Source organism: Cimex lectularius, unplaced genomic scaffold, assembly GCF_000648675.2.
Source record: "Cimex lectularius strain Harlan isolate CLEC.00 unplaced genomic scaffold, Clec_2.1 scaffold28, whole genome shotgun sequence".
NCBI classification, from domain to species: domain Eukaryota; kingdom Metazoa; phylum Arthropoda; class Insecta; order Hemiptera; family Cimicidae; genus Cimex; species Cimex lectularius.
In genome coordinates this window covers 1,079,897-1,091,909 of record NW_019392712.1, presented here as the reverse complement: position 1 = coordinate 1,091,909, position 12,013 = coordinate 1,079,897, and the positions used below count along the sequence as shown (strand labels likewise).

The 12,013-nt window shown below is 34.5% G+C and overlaps 1 protein-coding gene across 1 annotated transcript in view; it reads left to right on the top strand.

Annotated features, from left to right (window-relative positions):
- Positions 1-12,013, top strand: part of LOC106669211 (carbonic anhydrase-related protein 10) — a 494,173-nt gene that overhangs the window by 413,705 nt on the left and 68,455 nt on the right. The window contains exon 5 of the mRNA XM_014398528.2: positions 10,933-11,028. Within this exon, the coding sequence (XP_014254014.1) occupies positions 10,933-11,028 (96 nt within the window). The remainder of the gene's footprint in view (positions 1-10,932; positions 11,029-12,013) is intronic.

Genomic DNA, 12,013 nt, shown 5'->3' with positions numbered 1-12,013 from the left:
CCATTAATGTGGCGGTTGTGAGCTTGTGTTAGTCACGATTTTAACTAAACCCCGACCTTTGAGTATTAAACTTCAGTTATATATTTTAACCTATAATTTGATTGTTACAAACCATTTTGGTCTTTTTGTCCACCAACAGATTTAAAAACCAACAGACGAGCGAGAATAGCCTGACCAAAATAATTAGTAACGACAAAATTACAGGCTCATCAGCCCGCAGACAACACGGAAAAATCTCACAATATTTTTAATACAAATGTGTATTTTCGTATTTATTTAATCGAAAATCAAATTGAAATGAAAATATAGATATAGTCCTTCTGTATGCTACTGTAGATACTCATTATCTATCTTTCAACAAAACGTTCCATCCCACGTGAATCTCCACTCTGGATTGCAGTCAAAAAACTCTTGCAACAAAAAAATTGTTAAATATATCCACGAAAAAGTTGGTATGTGGATCAGAACAAGTAATAAGCTGACGGAGCGAGTTCTCGTGCAAGACTTGATGATCGATAAAGTCAAAGCAGAATAGGCCGTGAGCAGGGTCTATAACTTTGGCTGAATCCTGCCATTTTATTTTGTTTTTTTGTTTTTTTCAAGAGCGAATGCTTCCCATTCATAAAGGTCATGTGCCGATGTCGCTTGTTCTTCCTGACAGTTTGGCATTTTCTTTCTCTGCTTTGCCCAACCTTAGGTGGTAGTTAAGACTGCAGAGGCCGGTGTAGAGGCCTGTAATTTTCCTCAAATTCTGCCTGCTGAGTTCCTTCGCCTTCTTTTTGTAGAGATCTATCTGTTAGCTTGCCACATATCTAGGGCTTTTGTCCAGGGCTTGTGTTTTTCTTTCTCAAGCCGTTTTTGTGCTTTATGCTATAACTCCTGTGAACAGAGTTGTAGTTCATGAACCTCAGCTTGGAAAATGATTGGAGTTAGTCGTATTACTCCTATATATACTTGCAGTTCCATCTTTGGTCCATCTGTGTTCCATATTCGGGTCCTTTCCTGAAACCTGGGGCTACCTTGCTTACAAAGGTCTTTATTATATATTACCAGAATTTAGTTTTTCTCTGATTTTGTTAGGTACCATTATAGCAACCTAATTTATTTTATTCATTTACAGAATTTTGTGGTTGTTACTCCTTAGAACTGGCTTTATTCCCTACTTTCTCATGAGTCTATTGACATTCTCAAAAGTACCTTTTGTACGGAAGGTCGTTATATTGAGCTAGTCTTTGTAGACTTTGCAGCTTTTTCTGTGCCACGTGCTCAGTGTTTTTGGCCACCTTACTAGAGTTCCATATGAGACCAGTTGTCTGACCGTTGTGATGTATAACCAATACGCCATCCTAGGGTATATCTCCAGTTTTTGCTGTATAATCTTAGGCTAATGCTTACGAGAGCCTTGGCTTTGTGCAGAATATTGCCTATGTGTTTACACCATCTGTACCTTTGGTCAAGGGTTATACCTAAGTATTTTGGGGGAAGTTAAGGCTTCATCATTAAAAGTGGGTGCTTTTAGATTTAGCTTCCTTCTTCCTGTAAAATGTTTGAGATATGTTGTTTTAGGGTTCAAGTTTAAATCCATTTCCTCAACCGTCTTCCAACAATATTTAAGTGAAGCAACTGATTTAACAGAATATCATCGAATTTCCCTTTACTATAGGAGTAAGATAGTACCCCTCCTTGGGGGCATGTTTGGGTAGCTGCTATTTGAAAGTTTGATGATCAAGTTCTGCGCTTATTTTGCTTCTTAGAATTGCTGGTAGTCAGAGGGCCTGTACCTTTCCCTTGCTCAGCCGTTCCAATGGCTTTATACAAGGTGTTATGGAAAGCTCCCTCTATGTCCATGAAGAAGCAGAGCGATATTTCTTTATCCACCTGTAATGTTAGGGTAAATTAAATAAAATAAATTCCACTATAAACCTATTTATTAAACAATTCTTTCTATTATTAAAAAGAAAATAAACAAATACTTTCCTATAATTAAAAAAATAAACAAATACTTTCCTATAATTAAAAAAATAAACAAATACTTTCCTACTTATAAAGTCCAATATATTTAATTATTTTAAGAAAATTCAACCTTTGTTTATATACAAAATAAAATAATAAAAATATAAACTAATTCTCCTATGGCCAAAATTACGAGCTCATATAATTTTTTGAAAAATGTATAAATCGTACATACGATATAAAAAAAATAAATTAGACACTTCTTGTTTTCTGGTTTGCGCAGACTCTCACAGGCAACTTCTTTCGTCCTTTCCGTTTCTCGCTCGAAACCCGACTCCTCCACCATTCCTCATAGAGCCTCTTCCTTTTCCAATTGTCTCGCAATGAACGATGGGATATTCTAGCAGTAGGGGTTTGGCGACAATTTGAATGTTCGCCGCCATAAAAATTCCCCCCGCATACAAAGAAAAAAAAATGAAGAAAAAAAGAAATTCCTTGACATGTAAGAGTGGTGATGTCCAAGCCGGATAGCTGTTGAGTATGATTTTCCCTTGATGTTGGTGATTCAGGAGTAAGCAGAGTTGGTCAAGAAGCCTCGATGGATGTTGAAGGTTGTGATGATGAGTTATCTTTAGTCGACGTTGGTAATCGAGGAGCTTCCAAAGTACCATAACTAGGATATGGGATGACAATAGTTCAGGTGATGGGACACTTGTAGTTTCGGTAGTTGATGACATTCTAACCTCCGACGTTGTAGATTGGCGAAGAAGCCTCACTGGATGCTGAAGGTTGTCAAGATGGGTTATCTTTACTTGATGTCGGTAATTGAGGAGTTTCAGAAGTACATGGCCAGTATATGGGATGATGATGGTTCAGGCGATGAAACATTTGTTGCTTCGTTGTTAAGGACATTGTAACATCAGACGTTGTAGAAGTTCCATTAGATTATATCCATTAGCAAAAAAATATCTATTTATGTTATTTATCTATTTATTTTTTATTTAAGGAAGAATATTTTAATTGCGTCAAATGAGCATGGATTATAATTTTCGGATCAGATATCAACTGAATTAAGTATGAAATTTTATTTAAAAAATTTATTATCTTATAAGGGCCTGAAAACTGATTACTGAAAAGTGATGTTTGAATTTTCTTTTTTTGCTTGTTTGATAGTATATATGTTTTATAATATACCAGATCGCCAATTTGTAAAGATGGTAATGTTTTCCTTTGTTGCATTTTGGAAATTTTTTTTGTATATAGCTTTTAAATTTTGCAATGTAGTTTTTCACAAGGACTCAAGTTCAGATGGTGTTAATTGTTTCATTTCTTGTTCACTGTTAAATTTCAATGTTATTGGGTGTTGTATTTCCCTTCCTAAAAATATTAACGCAGGTGAAGTTTTAGTTGTTTCACTGGGTGCCGAACTTAAAGCCATAATAAACAGAAATAAATTTTTTCCCAATGTTTTTGATCTTCAGAATAAATCTTCAGAAATTCTGATTTCCTTCTTTATCCCTGATATATACCTCTCGGCTAGATTCGCTTGCGGGTAATAAGATATATTGAGAATATATGTTATTCCTAGTGTAAACAAAGCATTTTTGTACGTTTTTGCTCGAAAACATGATTGTCTGTCTGAAACAATATATGTTGGTCAACCATAATGCATGAAAACATGATATTTTAAAATTCGCAAAGCCGTTTCTGTTTTAATATTTCTGCAGAGTATCGCCAGTACGAATTTACTAAATGAATCTACGATTAAAAATATATATTTGTTTCCATAGGATGAAGGTAATGGACCAATGAAATCGATATATATTATTTCAAATATGCTAGTGGCTGGAGTGTAATGTAAATATTTTGGAAAAGGTAGGTTATTAGGTTTAATTTTTTTACATGTTTGGCATAGTCTAACTCTCTGTTTGATATCATTATTCATATTCTTGTAGGTAAACAACTTTTTTATTTTTGACAAGGTTTTTTTAAAGCCAAAATGTGCCCCATATGTACTATTATGATAATATTCAAACAAAGCCGCTTGCAAAGATTGTGGTTCTATTAATTTTTTTTCGTTATTTTTGTTGTGAGGAATGTAATATACTAAATAGTATATAATTTTTAATGATGGATCTTTACTTTGTAATCTATCGGCTATGTTTTTGTCTTCTTTTTGTAATTGCGGGAAGTTTTCGAATAATTTGGGTAGGGATTGTAATGGAGAGGTAAATAAGGTAAGGTCTTCAAGAATGTTGTTTTTGTTGTTATTTTCATTTTCATTATTATCGTCAACGAAATGTTGATCCGCTTCTTGAAATCTCGACAAATAATCTGCCACCGAATTATTTTTTCCTTTAACATGCCTTGCTTCAAAAGAATAAGAATCCAACTCAGAAATCCATCTAATTGCTGGGTTGGATGTGATCTTTGATCTATTTCCCTTTAGAAACATCGCTAATCCATTACAATCAGAGTATAATTTAAAAGGTTTGTTTTTTAAATAATGTTTAAAATGCCTAAAGCTTAATAATACTGCGTACAATTTTTTCTTGTATGTTGTATAATTTTTTTCACAATTTGTTAATTTTTTCGAATAAAATGCAATCGGCTGTACCCCATTATCGTTATCTTTTTGTGCTGATAAACTACCTATAGATGCATTGGACGCGTCAGTATAAAGTAAAAATTCTTTAGAAAAATCGGGAACTGTTAATAAGGGTGGAGAGGTTAAACATTTTTTTAAAGAATCAAATGCCTGTTGGCATTCGTAAGTCCAAACTTACTCCGCATTACTTTTTTTTTAAATTATGTAGTGGTGCCGCTATTTCTGAAAATTTTGTAATATACCGCGCAAAAATCCACATAACCCTAAAAACGCTAAAACTTGTTTTAATGTCGTCGGAGTTTCTAACTTTTGTAAAGCAGATATTCTCTCTGGATCTGTTTTTATAGAATTGAATGATAATTGATGGCCCAAGAACGATACTGATGTTTGCATTATTTTCATCTTTTCGGGGTTTACAGTTAATCCATTATTTTGCAATATTTGCATGGCTTGTTCTATATGTTGTTTATTCTGTTGTTGATCTTTTGAATATATAATGATATCATCAAGAAAATTCCATAGAAATTCATATTTTATATGGGCAAAACTTTTTTCTAAATAGTGTAAGGGTTTGTTCTCCTAAACTTATACCAAATCGTATTCTGTTATATTGATAATGTCCATACGGAGTTTTAAATGCTGTGTAACATCTAGATTGCTTTACTAATGGTATTTGGTGGAAAGCGTTTGATAAATCTATAATCGTAAAGTATCTAGCGTAATATGGCAGAATATGTGTTCTATGCTGGGTAATGGCCATGCTGTAAATTTAATTCTTTCGTTAATTTTTTTTTATAATTTACAACTAATCTTTTATTTTCCGGATTGGATTTTTTTGGAATTAGAAAACAAGGTGAAGCCCAAGGTGAATAACTTTCTTGGATTATTTTTTGATCTAACAACTCGTCCGTAATTTTTATTTTTTTTATTTTTTAGTTCAATAGGATTCAACGGATATGGGGGTTGATTTATAGATAGGCCCGGTTTAACAAATATTTTTAAACTAAAATTTCTGGCACATCCAATTTTTGTTGTTTACACCAATGATTTATTTATAGCCGTACTAATTTAATTAGGCCAGCCTCTGTGGATTTGCCTTTTTGGTATGCATGTTTTTGTCATGAAGAGGATATATTACAAGCTGTTACGACTTAGAGGTTATAGAGCTAGTTCGGTCGATGCCACGTGTGTGGTCAAACGGGAGACCCATCGATCTGCAATTGCAAGACATGATGATCGACAAAGTCGAAGCAGAATAGGTCGAGTGCAGAGGTGTTTAGACTCGTGTCCTTTCAAATTTCGCTATATCCTGTTAGTGTTAACCTGGCCAGCTGGATACGTGAACCATGTCATAGAATGAAGAATGGTGAGAATGTTGGTTGAACTTTCGCAGTTTAGACAACATGACTATAGCTGAACATAAATGTAGGCTGTTGTTCAACCAACCCTTGCAAATAAATGGATTGAATTGCTCCAGTAAGATAAGACACTAATCTCACTCAGCCCTCATTGTTGCTTCTCTTTGTCGTGGATGCTTACACTAGTATCTGTGGCATTAGCCAAAGCGGTCTCCAAAGTCAACAAATGGGCTGGGAACTAGTTTCCCCCCATGCACTAACAAAGTGAAATGCATGGGTTTTGCATGGTAACCAACGCCGTACGTTGGTCAACGGCCAATTTCTTTTCGGTTTTAATAATTTCACATGTTGATCCATTAAGATTTTTTTCTCAATCTTAATATAAATAAATTTTGTTAAGAAACCTTCATATTTATTTATCCTTTATGGAGCGAGGTGAGGAATCACAAAAGCTTAGTTAGCTATTTTACAAATTAGTTATTGTCTGTATAAATTAAAGAGACGTTTTTTATACGTCCTATTAGTTAAAAATTTGGTTCCATAAAAAAGATAAATATTCCATAATCGACCAGTTAATAATAGGTAGAAATGGGGTGAAAGGACCGTCTAATAGAAGGAAATCGTTTAACTGCCGACCATTCCCTGATTATATCGCTATCGTTAGGGATAAGTATCACATTAAGCTTAGATTAAAGCAAACAAAATTATCATTTACTTAAAATTCTTGTACGTTTCTTCTGAGCCGGCCTGATTGTGGCGATACAGATATCCAGACCTTTCACCCTGTGTTTTTATCTATAAATTTTAATTCTGACCAACATAAAATCACCAAACGACAATTAAATTCCTGGATAATCTGATAAAGTATATTGAGATTACCATTTGGTAATTGACTAAATTTATTAAGGCGTTTTAGTAAACTCTATAAAAATTTATATAACCTTGTCATAAACCTAATTCAACCTCTTTTTTGGTGGAATTGACCTTTTTTTAAACTGATTTAAACTATCAACAAACTAAATTACACTTTTCTAATATTAAACCATATTAAACTTTTTATTTGATATTTTCCATTTCATTTTAAACTTTTTCCATTTCAAATTGGACGTCTCTTGGTGGGAAAACTCTTCGGTAAACAATGATTGTATGCCTGTTGTTAAGGCATTTCATTTCTTTATTTTAATGTTACACCACGGACTTATGATGATTATGATGGGCCGTTAGGAAGCGGGAGTTTTACATTACCCAAGCACTCCAGCTTTCTGGTTTATTGTATTTTTCCTTTAGTTTAGTTCAATCGACTCGATCTGTCTCTTAAGAAATGTTAGGTCATGGGTTGACATTACTGTAATCTTTTACACAGGTCATTTTTAGGTTGTCTCCATTGAGCAGTTTCTTAGATAATATAGGGGATAATTTGGGTCATCATTGTATATACCCTTATTATGTATATAAATGTGTCGTAAATGCCAGAAAACAGGTCTATAACCGTATCACTACCCTGTTTAGCAGCATATAATGTGTTAGTTAATTTTTTTTAAATATATATCTCGTATTGCTTTGTATGGACCTATTCTGAGAGTAGTCGCTCTGTGTGCTTTGTATAGAGTAGTCTGTTTGATCTTGGTATCTCAATTGTAGATTCTGGTTTTAGGTCTTGTAAAACCCTCCTTTGGCCAGTTTATCAGCTTGTTCATTACCAAATATTTGTACCAAACATTTTGGTCATTTTAGTTGCATTCACCGACTCTTTTATCAAAATCCAACCCATATTCAAAATACCCATCGGCCAGGTAAGATTTAACCATGAGGAAGTATGCAGAGGGAAGGATGCGCTTGAGTTCCAGATCAAACCCAGGTGTCAGACTTGATCGGTTCGACATCAAAAAAGACCCCCGAGAAGCATTATTCCATCTCAAGGGAGGATGCATGTCCACAACGCCCTGAAATTGATTTTCATGGCCTCTATGTGACATTGTCTCGGATTTTGTTTATAGCAAATTCTATAAATTTAAATAGACCCATGTCGAATATCTGCCCGTGGTTAGAATGACAGTGTTAAAATTTAAAGTGCGAAGATCGTAGTTTTCCCCTTAGTACGCTTGTATAATTAAATTAAAGGGTTATCTCTTTTTTCCAATTGAGCAGTTCAAATTTTAAAACGAGGCAGAGGGCATTTGCAAGGTCAGGGAATTAGGTAAAATACGAGGTATAGATGAGTAAGAGAGGATAAGAGAAAAGCCGGTCTCGCTCCGGGGGCTCAAAAAATGCGGACGTTAGGTTCTGGTTGGTTAGCTCGTCCTAATCTCACGGAGTGCATCAATAAAATGTCGCTTCCGTGGTTATTGTGGCCCGAGGCCTTCGAGAAAAAGTGAGACCCGATATAAGGGAGGGATGGAAAAAAATATGGGAAGAAAAGAAAGGATTTTTATATATAGATATAGATATATGGAGTACACATAATAAAAGGATGGCCCGCGGAGCCCAGATTCATCGAATGTGTAATGAAATATCTCGGTCCTGCCCTTTCCTCGGCCCTTTAGACATCACCTTCTTCTCCTAATCATATCCTTATCTTCGGCCGCCTTCACAATAAATTCGATTTCTTACTTCACATCTGCAAATTAAATAGACAAAAATATTTTTTAACAGCCTTAGAAGAAATTAAGGAAATCGGCAAATTATTGAGTACTGTAAAGATCGCAATGAGTCAAACAATACAACAACTAGTTAATTTTTTTATGAAACTTCTAATCCGACATTAAGAAAAAATGAGTCCTTTCTTGTTTATTATACTACTTAAAAAGCAATGCTAAATTTTATGGAATGGAACATCAAAATTAAATTAGTATTTTTACTAAGTTATTTTTGGACAAATCTCTAATAATTGAGTAATTTTCTACGAAAAAATTATCTGAAGAACTAAATTTTATTTTTACACAACAATATGTATTTTGATTTTTATACTGAAAGTAATGGCAGATTCAATTTTTGTATTGATTGATTTAAGTTCAGCATATAAATGAAAATACGCGCAATTACGACCAATTTCAGAGTATCATCTACAATAATAACAACATGTGCGTGGGAAGTTTTGGGGCCAACAGACAGCTGAGGTCATCGCCGGCCCTCTCCTTGTTTTTACTTCTACTGATATTTCACGCGTATTTTTCAACCTGAAGCTATTTGAGCGTCTCGATCTGTTACTTACTCTACTTTTTATGAAAATTAAGTCGACATTTTAAAACGCTATCAGCTCATTTGTACTAACTACAGAATGAAATATACAGTCATATACAGGGTGTATCAACTTCTACAGTCCATTCATTTAATTCGGAAATGATTAACATTAGGAAAAAATGGTATTATACAAACCCAAAGTTAATTTTGGCTAAGAATTGCGTGGTGGTAACAGATTTAACATAACTTTCTCATACAGCTGGGAAATGAAACTAACTTTGTTATATTAAATCAGAATTCCCTATCTTTATTCTGATTTAACATTCTACAGTTCGATTTTAGAGCTTATTTTATGACAGTTCTACTGAAAAGAAAATTTTTATAAAATAGATCATTTCTGAGTTATGCCGGACGGAAAACACGCGAGGGTGTAAGCTTTTGCTTTAAATTGTTTGTTTTTTAATGCTAATCGCTTTCGAAATAAACGGAAAGGGCCATCTTGTTACAAAAAGCATACCCGCTCACGCATTTGCCGTCGGGCCTAAATCAGAAATGATCGATCCTATCAAAATTTTCCTGTAAGCAAAAGTGGCATAAAAAAGCTCTAGAATCTCATTGGCAATTAAAAATGTGGGATTCTCATTGAATATAACAAAGTTACTTATCCTGAAAAATTTTGATAGAAAGGTCATGCATGAGCCACAGTTGAATATTTCCAAAAAACATGGTCGGGTTCTCGGGATGGAAATTAGAGAGAGCTCAAGCAGTAGGGTTAGGACGGATCGAGAGGTGGGTGTTAATCTTTTAGTGTCGGGAACTGATCAGTTCGTTGACAAAAATAATTTTGAGGTCGTTGTGGATAGTGAGTTTAGTGACGTAGTAAGGAGCATTGACAGTTTATCTGAGGACATTTTATTGAAAGGATTGGGCGCGCTGGACTTTGGATGGCTCGGCAGAACCCAGTATGTCCAAAGTGGTTGCTGTAAAGTCTTATGTTAGCTTAGTGTTGTTCAAGTCATATTTCGTTCGTGGAAAGTCTTCTGTTAAGTTATTGCCTCTTAAGCCTTGGTGGGGATTCGACGTCAGTTTGCTGTCTAGGTACAGACATCTACGTCAGTATTTGACATGAATGGAAGTAGGTATCTCTTGTTGTTGATGTACACTGGAGGGCAGACTGTTTTTGATGATTTTCGCGGTTTTCTAACCGCGTGGTGTATAGATTGTTCAAAGCGAGGGACCCGAAGCCTTCTTTCATATAAAATTGAACAACGGATAAATAAAACTTTCAATAAAATAATTCCCTACGTTTGAAATCATATCGATATATTTATCAGATTCATTTTTCCTTAAGACTCTCGTACAAGTGAACGTTTACGTTAAAAGTTACATCGATCATTCTAACGATAAAAAAATCATCTAGGGCAACATCGGGCCCCCAAATTTTGAAAGCCGAAACAGAAGAGATGTAAAATCTCGTAGTGTCTGAAACGCGGTCGAGAAGAAATAACAACAGTTATGAATAGACCGTTCATTCTAAATTGTTCGAGTGAAAAAGAGGACGCGGTTTCCTTCAACTGGGACTCCCTCAGCTGAAAGAGACACTTTCAGGGCATTGCATCCTTTATTCTGAACGGATGATACTTCCCTTAAGCGCTAAATTGTATATGTTTGTATATATGGAGATATAATAGTGTTACGATTTCTTGAAAATAAATTTCTAGGTGAGGAATTACCAATGTAGAGCGATATATAGGAAAATTAATTTGTGTATGTCTGTGTGCATTCTTATTATTGATTTTTGTTTTAAATATTTCAAAGTGTCTTCATTTTCAGATTCAGCTGTACGGATTCAACGCGGAGCTGTACCATAATATGACGGAGGCTCAACACAAATCACAGGGGATTGTGGGCATTTCCCTAATGGTTCAGGTAAATTAAAAATGTAATCGAGGTTTTATAAAATAAATAAAGATGGTAAAAAAGTGCCTTCAGACTGTCTCGGGAAGATGAGCACATCTTTTACTGAAAAAGGTGAAAAAACAATTTAAAAAATTAGTTGAAAGTATTACACAACAATTATTTATTTTTTTAAAGAGTGTTCGAAACGGCAGAGGTCATGTCCACCGTCGGGGTGTCGCGGGAAACTCCGCTTATCCTATTAAATTTTAAATAATAAAAACATGAAAAAATGTATAAAGTCGTCGTCGTGACATCCAAACGGTAGTTTTACGTTAAGCCATCCCGTATGACAGGAATTACTTTATCATCTTAACATTAAACTTTGATTTTACGTTTCAAATAATTAATTTGACAATATTTGAAAACTTTAGATTTAAGTTTAGTACTTCAACAAGCGTGAGACTGGATTCCACAGGATTGCTTTTAACGCAGGGGCCAATTGAAATTAAGGACCCGATTTTAATTAACCGCGTTGATTTAAATGTCCAATAGATTATCAGAAAGGATTGTTAACAGGATCGGGGAGCAAACCTTAGCAGTTGGCTTTTCATTTCATTTTATTCAAAAAGAACAAACAAACTATATGCAATCCACACGATTAGAAAACATTTTCCTCATTTTCAACGGAATCGTTTCTTGTAAATCCCACTTATCCATAAATAATACAATAAAGTCGTAGCCGTATCGGTTTTAGCACATGAAAATGTGTTATTCATAGTGTTAACGCGACGAGATTAAAAAGTCGAATCAATTTTCAAACTCTAATCACTTTTCAATGCCTTTCAAATCGCTAATGTTGTCTGTCGTTATTGGTGTAATTTCGTAACGTAAGGCAAATGGCATATTCACAATCCAATTTCCGTATGTTCAAACTGCACTATTTGTGTTTAGTATTACTTTTTTTGACAAGACGGTAAACGGGGGGGTTGATTTAAGTTCAGCATATAAATGAAAA